Source organism: Mobula hypostoma, unplaced genomic scaffold (genome assembly GCF_963921235.1).
Source record: "Mobula hypostoma unplaced genomic scaffold, sMobHyp1.1 scaffold_161, whole genome shotgun sequence".
NCBI classification, from domain to species: Eukaryota; Metazoa; Chordata; class Chondrichthyes; order Myliobatiformes; family Myliobatidae; genus Mobula; species Mobula hypostoma.
This window is the reverse complement of record NW_026948259.1, coordinates 164,019-178,486: the sequence shown is the minus strand read 5'-3', so window position 1 is coordinate 178,486 and position 14,468 is coordinate 164,019. Positions and strand designations below refer to the sequence as shown.

Below are 14,468 nucleotides of genomic sequence, written 5' to 3'. Positions count from 1 at the left end.
CCTCCTTCTCTCTATCTCCACTCCACTCCTTCACACACTCTCTCTCTCCCGTCTCTCCAGTATTTCCCTTCCTCCTTCTCTCTATCTCCACTCCACTCCTTCACACACTCTCTCTCTCCCGTCTCTCCAGTATTTCCCTTCCTCCTTCTCTCTATCTCCACTCCACTCCTTCACACACTCTCTCTCTCCCGTCTCTCCAGTATTTCCCTTCCTCCTTCTCTCTATCTCCACTCCACTCCTTCACACACTCTCTCTCTCCCGTCTCTCCAGTATTTCCCTTCCTCCTTCTCTCTATCTCCACTCCACTCCTTCACACACTCTCTCTCTCCCGTCTCTCCAGTATTTCCCCTCCTTCTCTCTATCTCCACTCCACTCCTTCACACACTCTCTCTCTCCCGTCTCTCCAGTATTTCCCTTCCTCCTTCTCTCTATCTCCACTCCACTCCTTCACACACTCTCTCTCTCCCGTCTCTCCAGTATTTCCCTTCCTCCTTCTCTCTATCTCCACTCCACTCCTTCACACACTCTCTCTCTCCCGTCTCTCCAGTATTTCCCTTCCTCCTTCTCTCTATCTCCACTCCACTCCTTCACACACTCTCTCTCTCCCGTCTCTCCAGTATTTCCCTTCCTCCTTCTCTCTATCTCCACTCCACTCCTTCACACACTCTCTCTCTCCCGTCTCTCCAGTATTTCCCTTCCTCCTTCTCTCTATCTCCACTCCACTCCTTCACACACTCTCTCTCTCCCGTCTCTCCAGTATTTCCCTTCCTCCTTCTCTCTATCTCCACTCCACTCCTTCACACACTCTCTCTCTCCCGTCTCTCCAGTATTTCCCTTCCTCCTTCTCTCTATCTCCACTCCACTCCTTCACACACTCTCTCTCTCCCGTCTCTCCAGTATTTCCCTTCCTCCTTCTCTCTATCTCCACTCCACTCCTTCACACACTCTCTCTCTCCCGTCTCTCCAGTATTTCCCTTCCTCCTTCTCTCTATCTCCACTCCACTCCTTCACACACTCTCTCTCTCCCGTCTCTCCAGTATTTCCCTTCCTCCTTCTCTCTATCTCCACTCCACTCCTTCACACACTCTCTCTCTCCCGTCTCTCCAGTATTTCCCTTCCTCCTTCTCTCTATCTCCACTCCACTCCTTCACACACTCTCTCTCTCCCGTCTCTCCAGTATTTCCCTTCCTCCTTCTCTCTATCTCCACTCCACTCCTTCACACACTCTCTCTCTCCCGTCTCTCCAGTATTTCCCTTCCTCCTTCTCTCTATCTCCACTCCACTCCTTCACACACTCTCTCTCTCCCGTCTCTCCAGTATTTCCCTTCCTCCTTCTCTCTATCTCCACTCCACTCCTTCACACACTCTCTCTCTCCCGTCTCTCCAGTATTTCCCTTCCTCCTTCTCTCTATCTCCACTCCACTCCTTCACACACTCTCTCTCTCCCGTCTCTCCAGTATTTCCCTTCCTCCTTCTCTCTATCTCCACTCCACCCCTCCTTCACACACTCTCTCTCTCCCGTCTCTCCAGTATTTCCCTTCCTCCTTCTCTCTATCTCCACTCCACTCCTTCACACACTCTCTCTCTCCCGTCTCTCCAGTATTTCCCTTCCTCCTTCTCTCATCTCCACTCCACTCCTTCACACACTCTCTCTCTCCCGTCTCTCCAGTATTTCCCTTCCTCCTTCTCTCTATCTCCACTCCACTCCTTCACACACTCTCTCTCTCCCGTCTCTCCAGTATTTCCCTTCCTCCTTCTCTCTATCTCCACTCCACTCCTTCACACACTCTCTCTCTCCCGTCTCTCCAGTATTTCCCTTCCTCCTTCTCTCTATCTCCACTCCACTCCTTCACACACTCTCTCTCTCCCGTCTCTCCAGTATTTCCCTTCCTCCTTCTCTCTATCTCCACTCCACTCCTTCACACACTCTCTCTCTCCCGTCTCTCCAGTATTTCCCTTCCTCCTTCTCTCTATCTCCACTCCACTCCTTCACACACTCTCTCTCTCCCGTCTCTCCAGTATTTCCCTTCCTCCTTCTCTCTATCTCCACTCCACTCCTTCACACACTCTCTCTCTCCCGTCTCTCCAGTATTTCCCTTCCTCCTTCTCTCTATCTCCACTCCACTCCTTCACACACTCTCTCTCTCCCGTCTCTCCAGTATTTCCCTTCCTCCTTCTCTCTATCTCCACTCCACTCCTTCACACACTCTCTCTCTCCCGTCTCTCCAGTATTTCCCTTCCTCCTTCTCTCTATCTCCACTCCACTCCTTCACACACTCTCTCTCTCCCGTCTCTCCAGTATTTCCCTTCCTCCTTCTCTCTATCTCCACTCCACTCCTTCACACACTCTCTCTCTCCCGTCTCTCCAGTATTTCCCTTCCTCCTTCTCTCTATCTCCACTCCACTCCTTCACACACTCTCTCTCTCCCGTCTCTCCAGTATTTCCCTTCCTCCTTCTCTCTATCTCCACTCCACTCCTTCACACACTCTCTCTCTCCCGTCTCTCCAGTATTTCCCTTCCTCCTTCTCTCTATCTCCACTCCACTCCTTCACACACTCTCTCTCTCCCGTCTCTCCAGTATTTCCCTTCCTCCTTCTCTCTATCTCCACTCCACTCCTTCACACACTCTCTCTCTCCCGTCTCTCCAGTATTTCCCTTCCTCCTTCTCTCTATCTCCACTCCACTCCTTCACACACTCTCTCTCTCCCGTCTCTCCAGTATTTCCCTTCCTCCTTCTCTCTATCTCCACTCCACTCCTTCACACACTCTCTCTCTCCCGTCTCTCCAGTATTTCCCTTCCTCCTTCTCTCTATCTCCACTCCACCCCTTCACACACTCTCTCTCTCCCGTCTCTCCAGTATTTCCCCTCCTTCTCTCTATCTCCACTCCACCCCTTCACACACTCTCTCTCTCCCGTCTCTCCAGTATTTCCCTTCCTCCTTCTCTCTATCTCCACTCCACTCCTTCACACACTCTCTCTCTCCCGTCTCTCCAGTATTTCCCTTCCTCCTTCTCTCTATCTCCACTCCACTCCTTCACACACTCTCTCTCTCCCGTCTCTCCAGTATTTCCCTTCCTCCTTCTCTCTATCTCCACTCCACTCCTTCACACACTCTCTCTCTCCCGTCTCTCCAGTATTTCCCTTCCTCCTTCTCTCTATCTCCACCCCACCCCTTCACACACTCTCTCTCTCCCGTCTCTCCAGTATTTCCCTTCCTCCTTCTCTCTATCTCCACTCCACTCCTTCACACACTCTCTCTCTCCCGTCTCTCCAGTATTTCCCTTCCTCCTTCTCTCTATCTCCACTCCACTCCTTCACACACTCTCTCTCTCCCGTCTCTCCAGTATTTCCCTTCCTCCTTCTCTCTATCTCCACTCCACTCCTTCACACACTCTCTCTCTCCCGTCTCTCCAGTATTTCCCTTCCTCCTTCTCTCTATCTCCACTCCACTCCTTCACACACTCTCTCTCTCCCGTCTCTCCAGTATTTCCCTTCCTCCTTCTCTCTATCTCCACTCCACTCCTTCACACACTCTCTCTCTCCCGTCTCTCCAGTATTTCCTCTTCCTCCTTCTCTCTATCTCCACTCCACTCCTTCACACACTCTCTCTCTCCCGTCTCTCCAGTATTTCCCTTCCTCCTTCTCTCTATCTCCACTCCACTCCTTCACACACTCTCTCTCTCCCGTCTCTCCAGTATTTCCCCTCCTTCTCTCTATCTCCACTCCACTCCTTCACACACTCTCTCTCTCCCGTCTCTCCAGTATTTCCCTTCCTCCTTCTCTCTATCTCCACACCACTCCTTCACACACTCTCCCTCTCCCGTCTCTCCAGTATTTCCCTTCCTCCTTCTCTCTATCTCCACTCCACTCCTTCACACACTCTCTCTCTCCCGTCTCTCCAGTATTTCCCTTCCTCCTTCTCTCTCTCCACTCCACTCCTTCACACACTCTCTCTCTCCCGTCTCTCCAGTATTTCCCTTCCTCCTTCTCTCTATCTCCACTCCACTCCTTCACACACTCTCTCTCTCCCGTCTCTCCAGTATTTCCCTTCCTCCTTCTCTCTATCTCCACTCCACTCCTTCACACACTCTCTCTCTCCCGTCTCTCCAGTATTTCCCTTCCTCCTTCTCTCTATCTCCACTCCACCCCTTCACACACTCTCCCTCTCCCGTCTCTCCAGTATTTCCCTTCCTCCTTCTCTCTATCTCCACTCCACTCCTTCACACACTCTCTCTCTCCCGTCTCTCCAGTATTTCCCTTCCTCCTTCTCTCTATCTCCACTCCACTCCTTCACACACTCTCTCTCTCCCGTCTCTCCAGTATTTCCCTTCCTCCTTCTCTCATCTCCACTCCACTCCTTCACACACTCTCTCTCTCCCGTCTCTCCAGTATTTCCCTTCCTCCTTCTCTCTATCTCCACTCCACTCCTTCACACACTCTCTCTCTCCCGTCTCTCCAGTATTTCCCTTCCTCCTTCTCTCTATCTCCACTCCACTCCTTCACACACTCTCTCTCTCCCGTCTCTCCAGTATTTCCCTTCCTCCTTCTCTCTATCTCCACTCCACTCCTTCACACACTCTCTCTCTCCCGTCTCTCCAGTATTTCCCTTCCTCCTTCTCTCTATCTCCACTCCACTCCTTCACACACTCTCTCTCTCCCGTCTCTCCAGTATTTCCCTTCCTCCTTCTCTCTATCTCCACTCCACTCCTTCACACACTCTCTCTCTCCCGTCTCTCCAGTATTTCCCTTCCTCCTTCTCTCTATCTCCACTCCACTCCTTCACACACTCTCTCTCTCCCGTCTCTCCAGTATTTCCCTTCCTCCTTCTCTCTATCTCCACTCCACTCCTTCACACACTCTCTCTCTCCCGTCTCTCCAGTATTTCCCTTCCTCCTTCTCTCTATCTCCACTCCACTCCTTCACACACTCTCTCTCTCCCGTCTCTCCAGTATTTCCCCCTCCTTCTCTCTATCTCCACTCCACTCCTTCACACACTCTCTCTCTCCCGTCTCTCCAGTATTTCCCTTCCTCCTTCTCTCTATCTCCACTCCACTCCTTCACACACTCTCCCTCTCCCGTCTCTCCAGTATTTCCCTTCCTCCTTCTCTCTATCTCCACTCCACTCCTTCACACACTCTCCCTCTCCCGTCTCTCCAGTATTTCCCTTCCTCCTTCTCTCTATCTCCACTCCACCCCTTCACACACTCTCTCTCTCCCGTCTCTCCAGTATTTCCCTTCCTCCTTCTCTCTATCTCCACTCCACCCCTTCACACACTCTCTCTCCCCGTCTCTCCAGTATTTCCCTTCCTCCTTCTCTCTCTCCACTCCACTCCTTCACACACTCTCTCTCTCCGTCTCTCCAGTATTTCCCTTCCTCCTTCTCTCTATCTCCACTCCACTCCTTCACACACTCTCTCTCTCCCGTCTCTCCAGTATTTCCCTTCCTCCTTCTCTCTATCTCCACTCCACTCCTTCACACACTCTCTCTCTCCCGTCTCTCCAGTATTTCCCTCCTCCTTCTCTCTATCTCCACTCCACTCCTTCACACACTCTCTCTCTCCCGTCTCTCCAGTATTTCCCTTCCTCCTTCTCTCTATCTCCACTCCACTCCTTCACACACTCTCTCTCTCCCGTCTCTCCAGTATTTCCCTTCCTCCTTCTCTCTATCTCCACTCCACCCCTTCACACACTCTCTCTCTCCCGTCTCTCCAGTATTTCCCTTCCTCCTTCTCTCTATCTCCACTCCACTCCTTCACACACTCTCTCTTTCCCGTCTCTCCAGTATTTCCCTTCCTCCTTCTCTCTATCTCCATTCCACTCCTTCACACACTCTCTCTCTCCCATCTCTCCAGTATTTCCCTTCCTCCTTCTCTCTATCTCCACTCCACTCCTTCACACACTCTCTCTCTCCCGTCTCTCCAGTATTTCCCTTCCTCCTTCTCTCTATCTCCACTCCACTCCTTCACACACTCTCTCTCTCCCGTCTCTCCAGTATTTCCCTTCCTCCTTCTCTCTATCTCCACTCCACTCCTTCACACACTCTCTCTCTCCCGTCTCTCCAGTATTTCCCTTCCTCCTTCTCTCTATCTCCACTCCACTCCTTCACACACTCTCTCTCTCCCGTCTCTCCAGTATTTCCCTTCCTCCTTCTCTCTATCTCCACTCCACTCCTTCACACACTCTCTCTCTCCCGTCTCTCCAGTATTTCCCTTCCTCCTTCTCTCTATCTCCACTCCACTCCTTCACACACTCTCTCTCTCCCGTCTCTCCAGTATTTCCCTTCCTCCTTCTCTCTATCTCCACTCCACTCCTTCACACACTCTCTCTCTCCCGTCTCTCCAGTATTTCCCTTCCTCCTTCTCTCTATCTCCACTCCACTCCTTCACACACTCTCTCTCTCCCGTCTCTCCAGTATTTCCCTTCCTCCTTCTCTCTATCTCCACTCCACTCCTTCACACACTCTCTCTCTCCCGTCTCTCCATTATTTCCCCTCCTTCTCTCTATCTCCACTCCACCCCTTCACACACTCTCTCTCTCCCGTCTCTGCAGTATTTCCCTTCCTCCTTCTCTCTATCTCCACTCCACTCCTTCACACACTCTCTCTCTCCCGTCTCTCCAGTATTTCCCTTCCTCCTTCTCTCTATCTCCACTCCACTCCTTCACACACTCTCTCCAGTATTTCCCTTCCTCCTTCTCTCTATCTCCACTCCACTCCTTCACACACTCTCTCTCTTCTGTCTCTCCAGTATTTCCCTTCCTCCTTCTCTGTATCTCCACTCCACTCCTTCACACACTCTCCCTCTCCCGTCTCTCCAGTATTTCCCCTCCTCCTTCTCTCTATCTCCACTCCACTCCTTCACACACTCTCTCTCTCCCGTCTCTCCAGTATTTCCCTTCCTCCTTCTCTCTATCTCCACTCCACTCCTTCACACACTCTCTCTCTCCCGTCTCTCCAGTATTTCCCTTCCTCCTTCTCTCTATCTCCACTCCACTCCTTCACACACTCTCTCTCTCCCGTCTCTCCAGTATTTCCCCTCCTTCTCTCTATCTCCACCCCACCTCTTCACACACACTCTCTCTCTCCCGTCTCTCCAGTATTTCCCTTCCTCCTTCTCTCTATCTCCACTCCACTCCTTCACACACTCTCTCTCTCCCGTCTCTCCAGTATTTCCCTTCCTCCTTCTCTCTATCTCCACTCCACTCCTTCACACACTCTCTCTCTCCCGTCTCTCCAGTATTTCCCCTCCTCCTTCTCTCTATCTCCACTCTATTCTCTCGCCCCATCCCCTCTTCCCCACACTCGCATCTCTCCCTCTCCCCTCCGACACTACTCCCGCCGCCCCCCTCTCTCTCCCCCGTGCCCCCACTCTCTCCACCACTCCCTCTCCCTCTGACCCTCAGTTCCCCCTTGCTCTCCACTCTCTTGCCAACCTCCTTCTGCCCCCTCTCTCCAGTTTCTGCCCCCTCCCCTCCACGCTCTGTCCCTTCTCTCCCCAATCTCCATCTCTCTCTCTGTCCCCTCCACTCCCCCCTCTTCTCCTCCTACCCCACTGGCTCTCTCCCTCTCCCCTCTGCGTCTCCCAGTGGGTCCCGTCCCGCCGCCCGCCGCAAAAGAGAGGCCACGCACCCCGGGCGTCTTCCAAGAACTACTTTTATTGTGGCTCCCGGCCCCACCCGTCGACCCCCGATATCTCCCCCCCACCTCTCCCACCTCCCACCAGCCCAGTTCTGCATCTCTCCCCACCCGCCCCAGCCCTGATTAAACACCCCCTCCCCATCACCCACCGTAACGGCCCGGGGACATGTGTGAAAGGGGGGGGGGAGCGATGGGGAGGTGAGGCCGGGTCCGAACTGGTAGCTGCTCTCTCTCCCCCACACCCCCCACACTCCCCCGGGGCTGTGTCCCGGGGCCGCTGGGGTGACAGGAAACCGTCATGCCTCCGATCCATCCTGGGGCCTCCCGGTTACTTCCTCTTCCGATCCTGAAGGCAGCGGGGACAGTACCTGGGGGTGAGGGTTCGGCGGGGGGTAGAGAGTGAGTGGGGCAGAGTGTGGGGGGAGAGAGAGAGAGAGAGAGAGCGGGGCAGAGTGTGGGGGGAGAGAGGGGAGGGCGGAACAGGGGGAGAGAAGGAGAAGGGGGAAGAGGGAAAGAGGGGAGAGGGGGAGAGAGGAGGGCAGAGGGGGAGAGAGAGGGAAAAAGGGGGAAAGAGGGGGGAAGAGGGGGATAGAGGGGAGAGAGGGGGAAGAGGGGGAGGGGGAAGAGAGGGAAAGAGGGAGGAGAGGGAGAGAGGAGGGCATAGGGGGAGAGAGAGGGAACGGGGAAAGGGGAGAGAGAGGGAAAGGGGAAAGTGGAGAGAGAGGGAAAGGGGAAAGGGGAGAGAGGGGGGATAGAAGGGAGGGGGGAGGGGGAGGGGGTGGAGGGGGGATAGGGAGAGGGGGATGGGGAGACATGGGTAGAGAGGGGGAATGGGGAGAGAGTGGGGAGGGCGAGGGGGAGACGGGGAGAGGAGGAGGGGGAGGGGAGGGAGAGGGGGAGAGATGGGTAGAGGGGGAAGGGGAGGGAGACGGGGAAGGGGAGAGAGTGGGGAGGGTGAGGGGGAGATGGGGAGAGGAAGAGAGGGAGGGGGAGAGGGAGAGGGGGGATGGGGGAGGGGGCGTCAAGGGAGAGGGTGGTATGGGGAGGGAGGGGGAGGGGGAGGGGAGGGGAGATAGGGAGAGGGGGAATGGAGGGAGGGGGAGAAAGGGGAGAGAGAGGGAGAGAGGGGGATTGAGAGGGGGAGAGGAGGGGGAAGGGGAGGGGAGAGGAGGGGAAGGGGAGGGTAGGGAGAGGGGGTGGAGGGGGAAGGGTAGGGAGAGGGGGGAGAGGGGGTGGGGGGAGGGAGAGGGGGTGGGGAGCGGGAGAGAGATGGGGAGAGGGGAGGGAGAGGGGAGAGGGGGCGGGGAGGGAGAGGGTGGAGAGAGGGTGGTATGGGGAGGGAGGGGGGAGGAAGGGGGAGGGGGAGGGGGGAATGGGGGAGGGGAGAGGGTGAGAGAGGGGGAAGAGGGTGGGAGAAGGGTGGAGCGAGTGGGAAAGAAATAGGAAGCAAGGGAAGTAGAAGTCAGAACAAATTCATTCGGCACCCGTTCCCCAGCCCGGCGGATTGCCTGGAGTTGCCACATATTACAGCAGAGATTCCCCACTGATCCCAGTAGAGTGTCCAACAGGTCCCAGCACAGAATTCCAACAAATCCCTGCAGGATGCCCGCAGATTGTCACACAATCCCAGCAGATCCCCACGCTGATTCACACACAACCCAGCACAGATTCCCACTGACCTCAGAAGAACCCAAACAGACCTCACAGTTTAAGAGACTACCGGACGGGTATATCAGCGGTTATATGAGAGGCAGGGTTTGAGGTTCGGCACTACATTGTGGGTTGAAGGGCCTGTACTGTGCTGTACTATTCTATGTTCCAGAAAGCAGCATACTTTGTGAGCGGACTCCCCAGGAGATCCACACAAACATCCCTCGAACGCTCCCAAAAATGTAGCACAGCCCACAGAGGGTTAACTTGCAGGTCGAGTGGGCAGTGCGGAAGGCAAAGGCCATATATTTGAGAGGACTCGAATATAAAAACGAGGATTGAACGTCGAGGCTTTATAAAGCACTGATGTGGCCTCACTTGGAGAATTACCAGCAGTTTTGGGCCCCTTATTCAACAGCTGGCATTGGAGAGAGTCCAGAGGAGGTTCCTGTAGTGGGGGAGTCTAGGACCAGAGGACACAGATAGAGTGGATGTGGAGAGGATGTTTCCTGTAGTGGGGGAGTCTCGGACCAGAGGGCACAGATAGAGTGGATGTGGAGAGGGTGTTTCCTGTAGTGGGGAGTCCAGGACCAGAGGACACAGATAGAGTGGATGTGGAGAGGATGTTTCCTGTAGTGAGGGAGTCCAGGACCAGAGAACACAGATAGAGTGGATGTGGAGAGGATGTTTCCTGTAGTGGGGGAGTCTCGGACCAGAGGACACAGATAGAGTGGATGTGGAGAGGGTGTTTCCTGTAGTGGGGAGTCTAGGACCAGAGGACACAGATAGAGTGGATGTGGGGAGGATGTTTCCCTATAGTGGGGGAGTCTAGGAACAGAGGACACAGATAGAGTGGATGTGGAGAGGATGTTTCCTGTAGTGGGGGAGTCTAGGACCAGAGGACACAGATAGAGTGGATGTGGAGAGGATGTTTCCTGTAGTGGGGGAGTCTAGGACCAGAGAACACAGATAGAGTGGATGTGGGGAGGACATTTCCCTATAGTGGGGGAGTCTAGGACCAGAGGATACAGATAGAGTGGATGTGGAGAGGATGTTTCCTGTAGTGGGGGAGTCTAGGACCAGAGGACACAGATAGAGTGGATGTGGAGAGGATGTTTCCTGTAGTGGGGGAGTCTAGGACCAGAGGACACAGATAGAGTGGATGTGGAGAGGATGTTTCCTGTAGTGGGCGAGTCTAGGACCAGAGGACACAGATAGAGTGGATGTGGAGAGGATGTTTCCTGTAGTGGGGGAGTCTAGGACCAGAGGACACAGATAGAGTGGATGTGGAGAGGATGTTTCCTGTAGTGGGGAGTCTAGGACCAGAGGGCACAGATAGTGTGGGTGTGGAGAGGATGTTTCCTGTAGTGGGGGAGTCTAGGACCAGAGAACACAGATAGAGTGGATGTGGAGAGGATGTTTCCTGTAGTGGGGAGTCTAAGACCAGAGGGCACAGATAGTGTGGGTGTGGAGAGGATGTTTCCTGTAGTGGGGGAGTCTAGGACCAGAGAACACAGATAGAGTGGATGTGGGTAGGACGTTTCCCTATAGTGGGGGAGTCTAGGACCAGAGGACACAGATAGAGTGGATGTGGAGAGGATGTTTCCTGTAGTGGGGGAGTCTAGGACCAGAGGACACAGATAGAGTGGATGTGGAGAGAATGTTTCCTGTAGTGGGGGAGTCTAGGACCAGAGGACACAGATAGAGTGGATGTGGAGAGGATGTTTCCTGTAGTGGGCGAGTCTAGGACCAGAGGACACAGATAGAGTGGATGTGGAGAGGATGTTTCCTGTAGTGGGGGAGTCTAGGACCAGAGGACACAGATAGAGTGGATGTGGAGAGGATGTTTCCTGTAGTGGGGGAGTCTAGGACCAGAGGACACAGATAGAGTGGATGTGGAGAGGATGCTTCCAGTATTGGGGGAGTCTAGGACCAGAGAACACAGATAGAGTGGATGTGGGGAGGGCGTTTCCCTATAGTGGGGGAGTCTAGGACCAGAGGACACAGATAGAGTGGATGTGGAGAGGATGTTTCCTGTAGTGGGGGAGTCTAGGACCAGAGGACACAGATAGAGTGGATGTGGAGAGGATGTTTCCTGTAGTGGGGGAGCCTAGGACCAGAGGACACAGATAGAGTGGATGTGGAGAGGATGTTTCCTGTAGTGGGCGAGTCTAGGACCAGAGGACACAGATAGAGTGGATGTGGAGAGGATGTTTCCTGTAGTGGGGGAGTCTAGGACCAGAGGACACAGATAGAGTGGATGTGGAGAGGATGTTTCCTGTAGTGGGGGAGTCTAGGACCAGAGGACACAGATAGAGTGGATGTGGAGAGGATGTTTCCTGTAGTGGGGGGAGTCTCGGACCAGAGGACACAGATGGAGTGGATGTGGAGAGGATGTTTCCTGTAGTGGGGAAGTCTCGGACCAGAGGACACAGATGGAGTGGATGTGGAGAGGATGTTTCCTGTAGTGGGGGAGTCTCGGACCAGAAGACACAGATAGAGTGGATGTGGAGAGGATGTTTCCTGTAGTGGGGGAGTCTCGGACCAGAGGGCACAGATAGAGTGGATGTGGAGAGGGTGTTTCCTGTAGTGGGGAGTCTAGGACCAGAGGACACAGATAGAGTGGATGTGGAGAGGGTGTTTCCTGTAGTGGGGAGTCTAGGACCAGAGGACACAGATAGAGTGGATGTGGGGAGGATGTTTCCCTATAGTGGGCGAGTCTAGGAACAGAGGACACAGATAGAGTGGATGTGGAGAGGATGTTTCCTGTAGTGGGGGAGTCTAGGACCAAAGGACACAGATAGAGTGGATGTGGAGAGGATGTTTCCTGTAGTGGGGGAGTCTAGGACCAGAGAACACAGATAGAGTGGATGTGGGGAGGACGTTTCCCTATAGTGGGGGAGTCTAGGACCAGAGGACACAGATAGAGTGGATGTGGAGAGGATGTTTCCTGTAGTGGGGGAGTCTAGGACCAGAGGACACAGATAGAGTGGATGTGGAGAGGATGTTTCCTGTAGTGGGGGAGTCTAGAACCAGAGGACACAGATAGAGTGGATGTGGAGAGGATGTTTCCTGTAGTGGGCGAGTCTAGGACCAGAGGACACAGATAGAGTGGATGTGGAGAGGATGTTTCCTGTAGTGGGGGAGTCTAGGACCAGAGGACACAGATAGAGTGGATGTGGAGAGGATGTTTCCTGTAGTGGGGGAGTCTAGGACCAGAGGACACAGATAGAGTGGATGTGGAGAGGATGTTTCCTGTAGTGGGGAGTCTAGGACCAGAGGGCACAGATAGTGTGGGTGTGGAGAGGATGTTTCCTGTAGTGGGGGAGTCTAGGACCAGAGAACACAGATAGAGTGGATGTGGAGAGGATGTTTCCTGTAGTGGGGAGTCTAGGACCAGAGGGCACAGATAGTGTGGGTGTGGAGAGGATGTTTCCTGTAGTGCGGGAGTCTAGGGCCAGAGGACACAGATAGAGTGGATGTGGAGAGGATGTTTCCTGTAGTGGGGGAGTCTAGGACCAGAGAACACAGATAGAGTGGATGTGGGTAGGACGTTTCCCTATAGTGGGGGAGTCTAGGACCAGAGGACACAGATAGAGTGGATGTGGAGAGGATGTTTCCTGTAGTGGGGGAGTCTAGGACCAGAGGACACAGATAGAGTGGATGTGGAGAGGATGTTTCCTGTAGTGGGGGAGTCTAGGACCAGAGGACACAGATAGAGTGGATGTGGAGAGGATGTTTCCTGTAGTGGGCGAGTCTAGGACCAGAGGACACAGATAGAGTGGATGTGGAGAGGATGTTTCCTGTAGTGGGGGAGTCTAGGACCAGAGGACACAGATAGAGTGGATGTGGAGAGGCTGTTTCCTGTAGTGGGGGAGTCTAGGACCAGAGGACACAGATAGAGTGGATGTGGAGAGGATGCTTCCTGTAGTGGGGGAGTCTAGGACCAGAGAACACAGATAGAGTGGATGTGGGGAGGACGTTTCCCTATAGTGGGGGAGTCTAGGACCAGAGGACACAGATAGAGTGGATGTGGAGAGGATGTTTCCTGTAGTGGGGGAGTCTAGGACCAGAGGACACAGATAGAGTGGATGTGGAGAGGATGTTTCCTGTAGTGGGGGAGCCTAGGACCAGAGGACACAGATAGAGTGGATGTGGAGAGGATGTTTCCTGTAGTGGGCGAGTCTAGGACCAGAGGACACAGATAGAGTGGATGTGGAGAGGATGTTTCCTGTAGTGGGGGAGTCTAGGACCAGAGGACACAGATAGAGTGGATGTGGAGAGGATGTTTCCTGTAGTGGGGGAGTCTAGGACCAGAGGACACAGATAGAGTGGATGTGGAGAGGATGTTTCCTGTAGTGGGGGGAGTCTCGGACCAGAGGACACAGATGGAGTGGATGTGGAGAGGATGTTTCCTGTAGTGGGGAAGTCTCGGACCAGAGGACACTGATGGAGTGGATGTGGAGAGGATGTTTCCTGTAGTGGGGGAGTCTCGGACCAGAAGACACAGATAGAGTGGATGTGGAGAGGATGTTTCCTGTAGTGGGGGAGTCTAGGACCAGAGGACACGGATAGAGTGGATGTGGAGAGGATGTTTCCAGTAGTGGGTGAGTCTAGGACCAGAGGACACAGATAGAGTGGATGTGGGGAGGACGTTTCCCTATAGTGGGGGAGTCTAGGACCAGAGGACACAGATAGAGTGGATGTGGAGAGGATGTTTCCTGTAGTGGGGGAGTCTAGGACCAGAGGACACAGATAGAGTGGATGTGGAGAGGATGTTTCCTGTAGTGGGGGAGTCTAGGACCAGAGGACACAGATAGAGTGGATGTGGGGAGGACGTTTCCCTATAGTGGGGGAGTCTAGGACCAGAGGACACAGATAGAGTGGATGTGGAGAGGATGTTTCCTGTAGTGGGGGAGTCTAGGACCAGAGGACACAGATAGAGTGGATGTGGAGAGGATGTTTCCTGTAGTGGGGGAGTCTAGGACCAGAGGACACAGATAGAGTGGATGTGGAGAGGATGTTTCCTGTAGTGGGCGAGTCTAGGACCAGAGGACACAGATAGAGTGGATGTGGAGAGGATGTTTCCTGTAGTGGGGGAGTCTAGGACCAGAGGACACAGATAGAGTGGATGTGGAGAGGATGTTTCCTGTAGTGGGGGAGTCTAGGACCAGAGGACA

The 14,468-nt window shown here is 53.9% G+C and overlaps 1 protein-coding gene across 2 annotated transcripts in view; it reads right to left on the bottom strand.

The window, feature by feature from the left end:
* Positions 1-7,757: 7,757 nt before the first annotated feature.
* The window catches only part of ing4 (inhibitor of growth family, member 4), a 52,511-nt gene continuing 45,800 nt past the window's right edge, over positions 7,758-14,468 (bottom strand). For both annotated transcript variants that reach the window (XM_063040199.1, XM_063040200.1), the window contains exon 8: positions 7,758-8,006. In XM_063040199.1, the coding sequence (XP_062896269.1) occupies positions 7,967-8,006 (40 nt within the window). In that variant the 3' untranslated portion in view covers positions 7,758-7,966. The remainder of the gene's footprint in view (positions 8,007-14,468) is intronic.